This window comes from Nelusetta ayraudi, unplaced genomic scaffold (assembly GCF_046127955.1).
Source record: "Nelusetta ayraudi isolate G7.1 ecotype Tasmania unplaced genomic scaffold, CSIRO-AGI_Nayr_v1 ptg000016l, whole genome shotgun sequence".
NCBI classification, from domain to species: Eukaryota; Metazoa; Chordata; class Actinopteri; order Tetraodontiformes; family Monacanthidae; genus Nelusetta; species Nelusetta ayraudi.
The window spans coordinates 1376590-1393228 of NW_027466066.1; the positions used below are offsets into that span (position 1 = coordinate 1376590).

Consider the following 16639-nt stretch of genomic DNA (forward strand, 5'->3'; position numbering starts at 1 on the left):
GAGTCTGAGTCTGCCATCAAGGGTTTACGACAAGATGTGATTTTCCATTATCTTTCCCTGCAAATTCTGTGATAACTGTGATGTACCACTTGAAGTTCCATATCTACAACTGCATAAGCATGATCAGGGATGCCGCAACATGGAAGTCCATCCATCCATCCATCTTCAATACCTGCCTCTTCCTGAACTCAGGGTGTCGGGGGTCTGCTGGAGCCTATCCCAGCTGTCATAGGGCGAGGACAGGGTGACACCCTGGACAAGTAACAGGGAAGTCAATCCAGGCAATTGCTTAACGGCCCCGAGCTGGAGGGGGCTCTGAGAGACAGCTGACATTGGTTCATATAGCAATGATAAAATGATTGAATTGTTTCAGACATGTCAATATTAATACAACAGGAACCCCCCACAAAGAGTCCATTACTCCATTACTTGCTGTTATTGGCTAGGGGCAATAAAGGGACCGTGAAACATGGCTGATATTGATCCATATCAACAACCTGAAACTGCCAAAGACAGTGCAGTGGCTTGTTGTCTGCTGGCTTCCTGCATCAGTGTTCCTTGCAGTTCTCATCAAACCGAAGCAAGAACTTTTCTGTGGCTTCATGGGGCTGGGACAAAGAGGCATTACTACTTTTTAATGTCAGATACACATTTTTCTTGTCTCGTTTTTTTCTTCTTTTTTTTTCTTTTTCGTGTTGCTGTATGTACTGTATGTCTTTTTGCATGCCATGAGGGATACGTTTGATTTCATTCTTGATTCAGTTTAATGAGAAGTATCACTGTTGCAGTTCTAGACGTGGAACTTTAAGTGGTACATCACGGAATTTGTAAGGACAATTTTGCAGGGCCCCTACTTCAGGAAACAAAATTAAGCTGATATGTTAATATTCGCTTTTACCATCCAAAGGTCCAGTTATTTCTGGTCCCATAGTGGCATCCATTGGATTCTTCGGGCTCATGGTCATAACTGGTACGCTAAACATCATCTTCGCTCCACTCTGTATCCTCCTTTGTCGTCCACTTCAGCAAGGAAAAGACTTGGTGAGAGCTGTTTTACTTTTGTATTTTCTGTTAATAACGATTGTTGTTTGTGGTATGGAAAGTTATTTTTCGGCCTTAAACATTATACACTTCATTTTGGCGTTTGATGTGATGAGGAGATGACTCAGTTTTTACCTCTTTCCAATGTTGCATTTCAGATAAAACATGAGGGGCAGTGAAGAATCTCTGTCTGTCTACAACTTGCATGAACACAACCCATTTACATGTTGCATAAGAGAAATAATGTTGTTTAAGCGTATTTTGTATTTGTCTTGTAACCCAAACAACAGCAATTTGAATTTGAACAAAACATTGCAGTCCTGAAGTTATGTTATTTTACTCACTGTAAGCTCTGAGAGAATCACTTGGTTGTTGCAGGGATTTTTAATGTACTATTTGATTAATGTGTTTTAGTATTTACTACATTTAAAGTCACATCAAGTGCTGCAGAACTTTTATTAAAGAAACACTGGCAAGATGTTTATGTTTCCCCACCACTAAAAAAGATGAATTATTTGATCCATCATCTAAAGTCGTCAAACTGAGAGGTCTTTTTTGTTTAATTTGTCGATCAATTCACAGTAAATATAAGTGACCATTAATATACTTTCCTGTGAATAAACCAAAACCAAAGACAAAAATCACACAACCGTAAACAACAACTCTCAAAATTAAAGAAAAAGACAATTGACAATTTCGAAATCCTCTTTGGAATTTATGTTAACATCAATAAACAACTGGGATTTTATGAATAAATAACAAATGAAAGGTTGTGTCCTATCAGTTGTAATTCATGCATTGTTGTTGATGGTGAGCATAGTGATGTCATACACGACAGAATGCACAGGACAGTCAATGATGCTGTAATACAGACATACAGAAGGACCAGAAAGTGAGGTCCACCAAAGTGTTTGTTGTGTTATTTTATTGTTGTTTGAGATGTTTGTCATAGTGACACCACTCTCTCTGTCCATCGACTGTTTTTTTTTTTACTATGTCAAATATATCATCAGAATACTATCAGAAACAGATTGTGCTGCTGCTCTGGGCTGCCACATGAGTGTAATTTAAATAGTTGTTTTTTGTTGTTGTTGTTGTTGTTTTGTTGTTTTTTTTAGCACAAATAGCTGATCAACCAATGACATGACAGCAAATGAGTGTCAGAATCTTGAAGAAAATGCATTGGACACGTTTGTTGGCTCCAGACAGACTGCCCTGACTACTGCTGATCTCTTTTGGGGATCACAATATCAAACCCATCTCTGATGAGCTCTTGTATCTCATTGTTTTGCCACTACATTTTGTCTGTTACAGTCTAGTTAGCACGTGCAGCTGTGTCATTAAATATTAAGTGTAGCTGTGGAAAGACCTGCAGTGAGTAATGTCTTGGCTGACACAACAGGGTAAATTTGTGCTCTCTCAAATCCATTGAAGTCAGTACATGAAGTGATAGTGTAAGCACCCATGTTGTCAATGAGAATCCAGTCCCCGATGTGCACCTCAGGGATCCAGCAGTTGTCGGCCACTTTGTCGATGGAGTCACAGGTTGGACCCCATATGACAGACTGGTATCTCGGCTCACTGCTCTCCACTGCCTGTATTCAGAATATTGAAGCATGCGATACATATCAGAGGAGAACCCCTTCCCTCCAATAATCTACGTTGTATTTTTTATGCCTGTGAACATTTCTAGTGGGCAAATGTTGAGTAACAATACTTTGATAATGTCATTCTCAAATTTCTTTGAAATAGTGACAACAATTTGCAAAGTGCAAAGTAAGGGGCCGTTCACACGTAGTCCGACTTTTTTTGAAACAGCACATTTCCGAAACCGCACTTTTACAAATACGCTGGAAATGACTGAAAACGATGTCGTACCTATGCCCGGCCTGGTTGGGCGCCGCGAGTTTACTCCCTGAAGACGGAAGAAGAACACCTGAAGCACGCTGTGCTTAAAGAAGCAGGAGCTCGCTAAAAACATTAGCGCCATTGAGAACAGAAAGAAAGATTGCTTGTAAAAAAGACAGTGTGGATAAACTACGAGTTGCTTCTTCTGAACTTCTGCTTCGAGTTACTTTAGAACACAAAGCCTTGAAAGGTACATGTTAAGGTTGACTGGGAGTCACTCTATTTTTTGTTGCTATATTTTGCTAAACTTGAACTCAATACTTACTGAGACACCTTTAAGCAAATCAAAATAAAATCCTGACAACGAGAAAGGCAATGTTTTTATGAGCGCATCAGGACCGCAGGTCTCCCCTGCACGAACAAGGATGGCTGTCCACGGAAACGGTGTCACAGCCTATTTCTTTGTGTAATTTTGGCACGATTAGGCTTAAACAATTTGACCCTTTTAAGAAAAATCAAATAATATTTACCCTGTGAAGGTAGGGTTTAATCTCAGGGTGAGCAGCATCATTGAGAAGGCAACTCACAGAGCCATACACGCCATCATTTAAGTAGTACATCATCATCTGGCTGCTATTGCCTGGAAGAACAAATGAAAAACGTGTTTTTAATTGCAAATTGGCTAATAGTTAAAACATCAAACCTAAAAAAACAAAATACAATTAATGATAAACTGAGCTGTGTATGTGACCTGCACCGATGAAAAATTTACCAAATGCCAAACTGGTACCCTAATGAACTAGAAGCTCCCGGGTGCTGCCAATCAGGCATCTGCCGACAACTGTGAGCATGGGCCCTTGTGCTGTGCTCAGTTGGTCCATTAATTGTTAAACTGTCAAACCATGAAATAAGTGTGAGTGGCAGAACCAGCTGTTTGGTTGTGGCAGAGAGGATTTGACAAATGAGCATGGGGCAAACACACATTCTTTAGCTCTGCTGCTCATCCCACAAATGTAGGTTAATCTTCAAATGTAAACAACTAAGCCACCAAAAACATGGACATTTGTATTTGGTCAATTGTATATCTGCTATCAGGAGCATGGAACATAGTATGATGGGAAAAGACATTAATTTCCCTTTGCAGCAATGTCTCATTTGTAAGAATTGTGCAGGTGATTTTGAAGGTAGCTGTACGTCTAGCAGAGCATTAAATCGGACCTGATGAATGACAAAATAGCCTTTAAAAGATGACAATAACAATACCTTTGTCCTCATCCACAGAAGTGATGACTCTTCTGGCTATGACAGCTGTCGCCAGTGTGAAGACTGTTTCAGCAAAGTATCGACCAGGTTCTGCAATAATCTTCACCCCAATGTCAGGTGGGAAGAATTCATCAAGGGCTTCATTAATCACCTCTGAAAACTAAGAGATGTAGTGCATTTATTAGGTGTGCCAGCATAAATAGATATCTCCAGCTGCAGGTTTCTTATATGTTGCAATTTAATGCTAGCTGTCGCCAGAATGTTAAATGTTTAATTATTTAAAATGTAGGTAGTTGCAGGAATTATTTGAGTTATAAATTAATCTAATTTAGAGTTACAGATAAAACCCAAAACTGTGTTTTCTTGAACAAACCTCTTCAAATTTCACTGGAAAGTCCTCTCTCCCCGAGAACCCTCCACCAATATCCAGGAGGTTCATCTGGAAGCCCAACATCACCTGAAAGAGATCTTGTTATCACGTGTTAAGAAATTTGTGTTCCTCCACCCTGCTAGTTCTTCTTGGTAAATCATGACTGGCCAGTTATTTATCTACTAGAGTATTATTGAGCCAAAATATGTCAATCCTAATAATTAAACAGTGGATACTCGACGTTGTGTCTTTCTCTATAGGGTAGAAGTCACCAATAACCCATGTAAAGTGTGGAAGCATGGGGATGAACATGAAATGGGGTTTAAGTGAAATGGGAAGCTATTGTGTGTCTTAACTGTGCCACATGGCTATTTTTGACCCAGAATGAATACCCACAAGAACCTAAAAACTGTTTTGTGTGTTTTTACAAATGCATAAATCACCAATATGCTTTTCACAAATAATTTGTTTGCTGATTTCCTCGCATCGGGGCTCATAGATCAGTGCCTAGTGGCCTGTCTCAGCTCACAGAAGCAGGCATGGCTAAGTCCAAAGGAGCAACACATGTCCACCATCCGCCAGATAGACCATAAAGGGCGGGGGCACTGTGGATTGATTGGCGGCTGTAGGCAGGGACCTCGACGACCCAATTTTGATTTGATTTGATTTATTTATTTTGAACATGTAAGAATCCCAGAACAACAACAATCCCAGAACAACTAATGTGGCATTTGGGGAGTGGAATATCACTTTGCTGGGGAAAGAAAGTTGAACCTAGTATGGCCTTGTACGGCCGGTAAGACGCAGACAGCGACTCATAACAACAGGGACACGCAATTGATTTGTGTTACTGCTAAAACGTATGAGGTTATGCATCAGTTCATCTTCTCAGTTTTAGGGAGTAAACTCACAGTTCCAATAAGGCCTCGTCCTGCAGCGTTTTCAGAAGTTTTTGGCGGTTCCATCTAAACACTAACAAATTTGTTGGAGACCAATTTATGCGCAACTTCTTTAAAAAACAAAAAAAAACAAAAAAAACATTCAGAAAATATACTGTGTTTGTGTTAATGAAGCCTCAGTATCTTGTGATCTGGTTCACAAGTGGGGGAACCATAGATCATGAAATGGACAGATGGGTCAACAGCCACAGTAATGTTGAGCAAAGGAAGACCGAGGAGCTGCTGGAGGAACTATGTCTCACAGCTAGCGTGAGAACTCATCAGGATCCCCTGCGCTGGAGAAAGTGTCCAGAGAGATAGAAGTGTTGGCATTCCTGTTGAGACGGTTACTTTCGCGTCCTGGTCCCAGATAAGTGGAGGAAACTAAATGACCATATAAGATGACACTCTCGAAGCAACTTACCGCTCTGTCAAAGACATGCCGGGCGTCGGCAATGGCCTGCTTGAACACTGAACTTTCAGTGCACCCACTTCCAACATGGAAACTGACACCAATGACCTCCAGGTGAAGCTCCGCTGCAAGTGTCAGCAGTTTACCAACTTGCTCCAGTCTTGCTCCAAACTTTGAGCTGAGTTTAGAGAAGGACTTTGCATCGTCCGCAGCAATACGGAGTACCAATCTGGAAGGTGATCAAGAGACCTGTGTGAATACAGGATATCCCCCTCGAACATAAAAAAACAGTGCACTGTATCTGCTCTTCTCTACTTACTTGGCTTTGGAGTGGCAACGAGAAATCTTAATAAGTTCATCCTCACTGTCAAAAGTCATAGTATTTACTCCATGAGCACGGGCATATTTGATGTGTGCCGTGGGTTTTGTTGTATGTGCGTAAATGATTCTATCAGGAGTCACTCCAAGGGACAGAGCCAGTTGCATTTCACTCTGTCAGAACAAAATGGTAGGAATTTAAATATATTGAAGGGAACTCAATTTTTTTAATCTTAAAGTTGATAAAGTCACAAAATTAAAAGGGCCATTCACGCCGTGGAATGGTGGGAGTTAAAACAAAAGAATAATAATGAGTAAGAAAAATGTATTTTCTAAATTTCATAAATTTCAAAATCACAAAATTATGACGATGACACAGCATGATATGATACAGCATGATAGTAAATGCCCCAATAACAGGTACACACCACATTTGTGGTGGATTTTTGCAAATATATGTTAATTTAGTTGAAATAAAACTGCAGCCTGTGGCGACCCAGTTGTCTTGCTTGTCAGTACGTCTGGCAAAACTCACTCAAAAACAGATACAATTTTACTGTAAAAAAGAAAAATGTACCTTGCTTGCACAGTCAAAACCTGTGCCGAGAGCACTCAGCATCCCCAGGATGGCAGGCGTGTTGTTGCACTTTACTGCATAGAAAGGCTTAACTCGAGGTAAGCTGATGAGCCACCTGAAGTGCATCTCATATAAGGCGTCTAAGTCTGCCACAAGGAAGGGCTTCTCCCCGTCCTAAATTAAAAGAGCACATATACATAAATATACATACATACATGTATATATATATATATATATATATATATATATATATATATATATATATATATATGTACATATATATATATATATATATATATATATATATATATATATATATACATATATATATATATATATATATGTGTATATATTTATATATATATATATATATATATATATATGTATATATATATGTATATATATATATATATATATATATATATATATATATATATATATATATATATATACATATATATATATATACACACACACACACACATATGTATATATATATATAGCAAGAAGAACAAATTCTTTAGAAGTTTTGTTGATTTCATCACAGAAGCGCTTTCTGTGTCATACTTGCCTTTGAACTGAGCTCCTTTATTTTATCATCTATGAAATCACTCATGGTCCTTCCACTGTCCAGGATGTTCACTCCACAGTTTTCAGCAGAGAAAACATGCCTGACTGACTCCACTGAAGATTTTTGTGCTACAACAGATGACATGCAGAAAGAGACAAAATCAGCATAAATATATAAACTGAGGAATTCTTCCAAAATAGCTCAGATAGGGTTTGTGTCTTATGCTTGACGACACTGGGTCTGGAGCGAATCCAGATACTGTTGGTGAGGTATTCAATAAATTCCATATGTATCCGCTCATCACATGCTCATGGTTATTCCATGGTCTAAAAGACTTGTACTCCTGATGCTCGGGGAACAACCGTGTCAGACACACGCACTGGCCACTTGTCTTGGACATCCTTGTTCCTCTCGCAAGACTGAACACTTGCTTTTTAATCAGCCAGAGTTTCACTCACACCGCAGACATGCAAAAACGCTCCACGACAAATTGTACCCTAGCAATTAAATAATAACAAAAAAATAATTGCAAATACACATCATTCACATCATATCCTCCAGCTTCACGAATAAAATCAATTAATTTATGGCCCACAGAAGCTCTCTCTTACCTATGATTCCAAGCTCCTCCATTAGTGGTAATAAAAAAGAAGCAGTGGTGGTGGTAATAGTAGTAGTGGTGGTAGTAGTACAGAAAAGGAGCTCAGAGTTTAAAAGTCAAACAACACATTCCAATGTGCTGCTTTTATGAGCAGACAAGTGACGTATCTCCACCTATCATGTTACATCAAACCGGTGGTTTTGTCAACACAATGTCAATGCCGCTGCCTACATTTTTTCTTCTTTTTTTTTAAACAACAACCTTGAAAATGTATGAATTTCCAATATAACTTATGTTTAAGAATTAAAAATATAACTTCAGTGAACTACATTACTGAAGTTGTATTCAAGTCATTACTAATGCTATTAATTTCAGGCAGCTCTGGCATAACTCTGTGCATAAATTATTTGATCAAGAATCACTCCAAGGTACAGAGCAAGTTGAATTTCACTCTGTCAGAACCAAACGGTGGGAGTTTAAATATAGTGATGAGAACTCAATATTCTTAATCTTAAAGTTGATAAAAGTCACAAAATTAATCGGGCCATTCAGTCCAAAAGGATGGATGACATTGGCCGTAAGTTAATGATAGATACACACCACATATTTGTGTTGGACATGTGCCATGACACATTACTTTTGAAAACCTGCATTGCCTGTTGCTAAAACCCATGTGGAATTAGACAGTAGCTTTGAAGTTAGTCATACCTTAATTGCAGTCAAAACCTGTGCCCACAGCACTCGGCGTCCTCAGGACAGCACGTGTTGTTGCACTTCACTGCTTAGAAAGGTTTGACTCGAGGTAAACCAGTGAGGTGCTTCTCAAACAGAGCATTTACATTTGCCCTGAAGAATGACCACTGCTTGTCCTAATTTAACAGAGCAAATTTGAAGATCTTGTTGATACTATTTGTGTGTGCTTATCAAATAAAAAATTCTGCTACTTTAATGTAGTTCATTCCATGCCACACTTCCCCTCGAACTGAGCTCCTTTATTTCATCATCTATGAATGCACTCATGGTCCTTCCATGGTGCAGGATGTTCACTCCACAGGTGGGGAAACATGCATGACGGACTGTTCTCAATGTCTTTTTTTTGTTTGTTTGTTTTTTGCTTAAACAGATATCATAAATTAACAATCAAAAATCTAAATCAATGATAATACATAAAAAGAGCAATGCCCCCTCCACTCCCTCTTTTTTTACAACTTGATTTATAGTATGAACATTTTTCTCTTACCTTGACGGGTACCGGTCCAAATTGTGCTAACACCATTCAAATAATAACAGAATAATGTATCTAAATTCAGGGAATGTTTTAACTTTAACACTTAGAAATAAGTTTAATGTCAAAGGGAAAAACTTTTATACTGCTTTTGTTGCACATCACGTCTTGTGTGTCATTGTCAAAATCCTGTAGAAGTAGAACTGCTTTCTGCCATTACCTCCTCTTAGCCTGGCACCGGATCAGCAACACCCATTAAACATTCCATTTTATTTTATTTAGGACACATTTAATATTTTTTGTCAACTGCATTGAGCATACTGTTAAGTTCACATTCATTCATTCATTCATTCATCTTCTATACCCGCTTATTCCTATTCAGGGTCACGGGGGTCTGCTGGAGCCTATCCCAGCTGTCTTAGGGCGAAGTCAGGGTAACACCCTGGACAAGTCGCCAGTTCATCGCAGGGCCTGTTAAGTTCACATCATTAATAAATTTGCAACTGTCCTGAGAGCATGTCATCCAATCAGACCTGAGAGATTCTCAAAATTTCGTCATCTATGACATATTCCCCGCGGTGAACGCAACGCATCATGGGAATTTGTGTAACATACAGAGCAGATTTTCATTGAAGTCACTCAAAAGAATATGATTGAGTCGAGTTTAGACTGCTGAGTTACGAAATGCTGTCTTGTTGCTGTACGAACGCCATGCATAAGAATAGGCTTCTATAGCATGGATATCAGCAAGGAGACCAAACATTATCTTCAACAACATTTTACCACATGCTGGTGTGTTCGCATTTCGTAAAAACGAGCACTGTATGCATGACCACTCGAAATTTTCGGATGGATCGAGTCCGTCAACTCCTCTTAGTTTTGCCATCCATTTTCTACACCTTCTTCTTGCTGCACTCAGGGTTGTGGCGTACCTTTCCTTTGTCTTCCCATTCAGCTCCTCATTGTACAGGCCCATTCAATGAAACGTTGATCTGCAATACGGCTCGCTTCTCGTTCCTCGTCGCACAATGACAGAAAACAATGCAATGGATCTCTTGGTATTGGCACAGTCAGACACCCGTAGGCTATTTGACAATCCTCGATTAATTACATTTCAACTCAAGCAGCGACATGAGCGCTGCTCCGTAATGCCGCAACAGGATACAGTGTAGTCCTCTAACTCCTCCTGCTTTGTATTGTTTACAGGGATCCTGCACACTGGTGCCACTGTTCATACCATTCAAGTAGGAATTTCTGCTTTGAACTGAAAATATGGGTAAGTTTAGACTTGGGTTATCTTTAAGCATTTTCTTCTCTTCTTATTCCCTTCACTTCTTTCAATCTCTCGAATGCTGTCTTCATATTCGTTGCCTATATTAGAACAAAATACTTTTAATTAATCTATTTCAATGTGACCTAAATCGAAACAAACTTTGAGGAAAAAAAAAGAATGCTCATATTGAAACCTTGTTTTTACCTTGTGTTTGTCCTCTTGTTCTTTTGAACACATTTTAAAATTATTTTTAACTAGTTAGTGCTTTGTGTCATCCAGATGTGATTGTATATTTTTGATTAATTTATAAGTTTTCAGTTTATTTAATTGTGTTTATTATATGTATGTATGTATGTATGTATGTATGTATGATAGATAGATAGATAGATAGATAGATAGATGGTAATAATTTTATGCTGAGACAGCACAATATAATAATACACAAAATATCAAAATTTGAGGTCTTATAAAGAATGATTTAAACACATTTGCTGTGTGATTCAGACTTTCTAGCCTGGTTGAGAAATGAGGCAAGGATGAAGAAGATGGTCCTGGCTATTGTCTCCATTGCCATGTTTCTGGATAACATGTTACTGACAGTGGTTGGTATGTGCCCACAATAACGGGCTTGCTACTGTACATGCAGCCAGAAAACTGCTTTAGTGCACCTACACTGGTCTCAGGCAGGGGGAGTTCTTGAGCAAAACCGCTAAGTGGTATATTAAAATAAATATAATAATATTTAAAAAAAAAAAAAAAAGTTTCTTTTAAATCAAGGATTCACTGTGTTTGAAATAATAAAATTCTACTTTTCAATGCTTTGGGTAGTTGTATTTTTATATTTATTTGTGCCTGTGTGCTTTTTAATTTGAGACTGAGAGATGGGGAAAGAACCAACTTAATGAATAGTGAAAAATGTTTTTTGCATTTTGTTGAAGGGCAAAGTATACAAATAATATTTTCTTCTGACAGTGCCAATCCTTCCAAATTACTTGTACAAGATTGATCACGCTAACGTGACTGAGACGAACAGAGAGTTTCCAGGAGAAACAGCAAACACGTCGGAGAGCCCTCCAGTCTCGACTCCCGGCCACACTGGGAACTCCTCAGAGTCAGACTGCTCCAGAGGAGACCCTGAGCTGGACGACATTAACGTTAAACTTGGACTGTTGTTGGCCTCCAAGTCCACCATGCAGCTCATTGTTAACCCCTTCATTGGACGGCTGACTGACAGGTCGGTGACTTGGTTGCGTCAGGGGCAAAATGTTTCTGTGTATCGAAACTAAATTGCATTTATTTATTAACAATGCATTTCACAGAGTTGGATACCACTGGCCAATGTGTGCTGGTTTCTGTATAATGATCATCTCAACCACCTGTAGGTATACAGCAATAAGCTGACACACCTTTGTCAATATTTCAGCTACACAGGGATGACATTTACATCAATTCTTAAACTGAGTGTATTTGCAAAACTATTCAACATTTTTCAAAATTTAAACATCTTTTGTCCAAAAGAATCCAAACGATATGGCGTCTTAAATTTTTCTGTTGGCGCAATTTCTGTCCGCGCTTTTGCACCACATGTTCTGTGGTTAATTGTTAACTCTCATTTCATTTAGTTTTTGCTTTTTCGTCAAGCTACTTCTCCCTGCTGCTTGCCAGAACCATGCAAGGTGTGGGTGGATCCTGTGTGTCTGTGGCAGGTGGGGCACATGCTCTTACACTTTTCAATATATATCATTTGTTTTCAAAGAGTGGTGTTGAATTTGTCCAACATTCAAGGCAAAATCATTGTTTTGACGTTTGAACCAATTCCTCTTTTTTCCAGGATTCGGGATGTTGGCAGATGCCTACAAGGATGAGATGGAGAGAGGGCGTGCTATAGGCATTGCCTTCAGTGGCTTGGCTCTGGGTGTGATAGGTGTGTGTGAGGCAACAGCTTCTCTGAATTCATGTAAACAGTTTTTTTTTTTTACATAATTCATTTGCAGGGTTTTAATTTCAATGAAAGTTTCCACATAGACCAAATATATATATACATATGTATATATATATATATCCCCACAAACACAAGATTTTAAAAAAAATCTACCAGCAGAACTTTTAAAACATTAGTTCTAAATCATAGTTCCACTTGATTTAATAACTTACTTTTTTGAGTAGAAGACAAAAATAGTGCCAATCAGGTGTGTCGGTGCACAGATCAAAGTATGTCTTGTTCTGTTTCTATTGAAGCGCTTGAGGTTCTCAGAACTGTGTGACTTTGCTCATCACTCACCTTTTGTCCTATTCTGAAGCTGGTCCTCCCTTTGGCAGCGTGATGTACCAGTTTGTGGGAATGAGGCCTCCGTTTATAGTCCTGACCGTCGTCGCTGTGTTGGGTGGAGGTACTGCAGGAACTTCAAACTAAGAAACAGTGAATTGTTATTTCTGATTGATTTAGTGATTGTGTAAAACAGTCGTGATTTCAGGACTTTTGCTGTCCACACAGGTTTACATTTCCTCATCTTTAAACCATCAAGGATGCAACAAGAGGTAAAGTGTGAAAGTCTCTCAACTACTCCACAAATGTTCATAGCGGAACTCTCCATTCCCAGATGTCTTTCAGACACCCAACCTATTATTTTCAAAGTTAAGATGCAATATAATTCAAAACAGAATTCACAGTAAGATTTGACAAATTCTTGAGAGTGGAAAATGTAGTTTTGACTGAGGAGGTTCTCAAAAGACCTGTCAGATTTCTCCATATATTGTTTTGAATTGCATAAGACACAAGGAAAGGCATAGAAAGCAGAAATGGACCATTGTGACTTTTCAGGATCAACATTAAAATGGATAAACCAATTTTACCACAGACAATCCATCATGTTACCTGTGTCTCAGTAAAATTTGTGTTCTGACCCAGGTTGTCAAAGGGACTCCACTGCTGACTCTTCTGAGGGATCCATACATTCTCATTGCAGCTGGTATGATCAACAACTGAGGGCAGAAGACAGGAATGCATGTAGAAAAATGCAACACAATATATTAACACAGAGATATGAGCTCTACAGTGTGCTACATACTGTATTTCTGCAGTTCAGGGGCATATTTGGCTTTTCAAGTCTTCGTCTGCATTCTTGGTAGTCATTGAGCAGGAGGGCCCACACTGTTCACACTGACTCAGTGGCCAACATGGGAACAGGAGTGCGACACCAGTGTTCTGCAGCTCACAGCAGCATAAAAAGTTTCACAGTCAAGTGGTGGACTCATGCGACCTGCTGTCTACAGATATCTTAAATAATAACCTCATCCTGTTGTATAATTAACAGCAGACCAAAAGCAGAGCACACAAAGTTGCGCTATTTCTATCATGCTCATCCTCCTAGTCTTTGTTCCACTGTAGACTGACCAGTGTAACAGTGCAATACTAATTAAATAAGAACATTTATTGTGCTTTCCAGGAGCCCTGTGTTTCACAACTCTGGTCATTGCCATACTAGAAGCAGCTCTTCCGCTGTGGATGATGGAGACCATGTGTGCAAGCAAATGGCAGCTGGGTAAGATGAACACGAACCACTGACGGCTCATCTGTCTGCCGGTCATCACGTTTACGATGCATTCCTCTATCTTGTACCAAGGTGTTGTTTTCACACCGGACAGCGTGTCCTACCTCATTGCATCAAACATTTTTGGTTACCTTTCACAGAAACACCAAAGAAGGTTTGTGAAGAATGCATACATGTTATTATATGAAATACTTAGTTTATGAGATGCACACCGTTTCTGCTAACCAGCTGCATTATTTGCCACAGCTGGCTGTGTGCTTTCATAGGGATGATCCTGACAGGAATCACCTCCATTTGTGTGAGTATTCTCAAGAAGAGTTGATGGTCATTTGGTTGTTGCTGGCAGGGCGCAGCTTTGCCTGACCTTGGTAGAAATACAATCGCAGATAGGAGTTCCATTTTTTTTTTTAAATGTGGCTTTGTATGAGAAATTCCAAATTGCAGCAATGACAAAAAAGAAGAGAGAGAGAGAGAGAGAGAAAACGAGAGAGAAAGAGAGAGAAATTAAATTCAACTTTTGGACATTTATTGTCTTAAAACTTGACTATAAACAATTTAGAAAACTCTTTAATAATTTAACATTTTTAGTGACATGTTCTTTTTTATCATCAATGATCAATCAATCAATCAATCTTTATTTATAATATGCACAGCCAAAGGCGTCTCAAAGTGCTTTTCTCAATTAGGAATATATGTAGCAACTCAATGAGGGGGATATGGAAATATGTTGTCAATTACACTGTTGTTTTGGGCGCTTTTGCTGATGACAGAGAATAGAATAGAAGGGTGCTGCTCTTACTGACCTTTCTTTGACAAAATACAAGCAAAACTACGGGAGAAAAAAACATGGCTACTCCATAAAACACACACAACAACACACACAGAAACAGAGAATATGAAATTAATAAATTAATAGATATGCCAAAAATAAGAACAATAGTAAGAAAGTCAATACACTGGGATGACTGTCTATTAAAGGTTCAGTGCGTAATATTTGCCTTATATATACTGTATATATAATTAGTATCATCTTCATTCCCCAACTGATATGCATACATTGACACCTTTATTTTAGTGGGTTATAGTTAACCCATTCTAATTTTTATTTATGATTTTATTTTTAACAGTCACGCTACCATTTTCTACTTCTCCATCATCAATCATAATATCACACCATCTCTTTTCATACTTCAGTATGGATTTTCCACAAACATCTATCATGCCGCAGCTCTGAATGCAGTCGTTGGTTTTTCTCTCGGTAAGTCAGTATTATATGACAAACCTATGGACCAAACATGCAGTGAAATACCCCATGACCATTTTCTCCCAATCAGGCATTGTGGATTCTTCAATAATGCCTCTAATGGGTAACCTGGTGGACCAGAGGTATGAGCCAGTGTACGGGACGGTTTATGCTATAGCTGATGTTGCCGTCTGCACCGGATTCTGTGTCGGTAAGAATTTTTAACTGGTCTGAAAGCAAAAGTTTGAAATGTGTCACTGTATGATCTTTAAACGCGCAGGTCTGGTTTTGTTAAGATTTTGCAGTTGATATATACAACTTAACACTTTACAAGAGATTACACATATACATTAGAAAAAAAAAAACTTTGATGGGTGAGGAACTGTATATAGTGACCACTTGGAATCTGAGTCAGTCTAAAAATTTTTTTTTTTTTTAAAGCCACCTCAGAAAAATTGTTTTATATCGCCTGCTGAAAATTTGAACTTAAGGTTTTGATTTCTAAACATTTTCGTGAGTACCTGATAAAGACTTTATGACAAATGTGATTTTCCTGGAACTACCTAGAACTGCATGAGCATGATGATTGAGAGTCTACCAGGATATTTATCAAAAGTCGAGTGGCTAACCTCAACAAGATCAACCAGTTGAACCTGTTCACCATCAAAAAGCCAAATAAACATGTTTGCAGAGTGTGTGCCTGTTTTGCATGTTTAATATTTTTCTGATATGTTAATACTCGCTACTTTGCAAAGGTCCTGCTATTTCTGGTCCCATAATGGCATCCATTGGCTTCTTCTGGCTCATGGTCATAATTGGTACACTGAACATCATCTTCGCTCCACTCTGTATCTTCCTTTGTCACCCACTTCATCGAGAAAAACACTTGGTGAGAACTGTATATTTTCCATTAACAAAAATATGTGGTGGAAAGTTTTTTTTTCTGCCTAAACCTAAACAATTTTTGACTCCATTTTGAATTTCGGGTTTTGTCTTGATGAGAGAATCACTTAATTATTCTCTTTTCCATCTTGCGTTTCAGATAAAGCATGAGGGACAGTGAAGATGCTCAGTCTGTCTACAACCAATTAAAACTCGAAGAATAGAACCTACCCCCTGTATTTGTCTGGTAACCCAGTTAACAGTGATTTAATAACATTGCAGTCCTGAAGTTCTGTTATTTTAATCACTTTATGATTTGAGTGAGTGATTTGGTTGCTGTTTTTTTTATTATTATTATTATTATTATTATTATTATTTATTTATTTATTTTAATTAATTCAAAGGTACTCTTTGACTTATTAATGTGTTTTGCTATTGATTAATTATTAACCAAGTTAAAAGTAATGCATAACTTGAATGAATTAAAAAAAAAAAAAAGAAACAGGCAACATTTACCAGTCTCCGG

General features: G+C 38.4%; 2 protein-coding genes across 2 annotated transcripts; one reads left to right on the top strand and one right to left on the bottom strand.

Moving 5' to 3' along the window:
* Positions 1–2381: 2381 nt before the first annotated feature.
* On the bottom strand, positions 2382–7971 carry LOC142886559 (ornithine decarboxylase-like). Its single transcript, XM_076023570.1, has 9 exons — positions 7950–7971; positions 7339–7466; positions 6768–6941; positions 6192–6364; positions 5885–6101; positions 4526–4609; positions 4153–4312; positions 3420–3529; positions 2382–2636 (listed from the first exon to the last, which is right to left on the bottom strand). The coding sequence occupies exons 1-9, from the start codon at positions 7969–7971 to the stop codon at positions 2382–2384; spliced, it is 1323 nt and encodes a 440-aa protein (XP_075879685.1).
* Positions 7972–10436: 2465 nt separating this feature from the next.
* LOC142886560 (synaptic vesicular amine transporter-like) lies at positions 10437–16294 on the top strand. The gene is made up of 16 exons (XM_076023571.1): positions 10437–10440; positions 10942–11043; positions 11410–11671; positions 11757–11815; positions 12060–12143; positions 12269–12361; positions 12738–12827; positions 12932–12975; positions 13346–13406; positions 13884–13979; positions 14061–14142; positions 14235–14286; positions 15183–15246; positions 15323–15442; positions 15987–16120; positions 16274–16294. The coding sequence occupies exons 1-16, from the start codon at positions 10437–10439 to the stop codon at positions 16292–16294; spliced, it is 1368 nt and encodes a 455-aa protein (XP_075879686.1).
* The last annotated feature ends 345 nt before the right edge of the window (positions 16295–16639 follow it).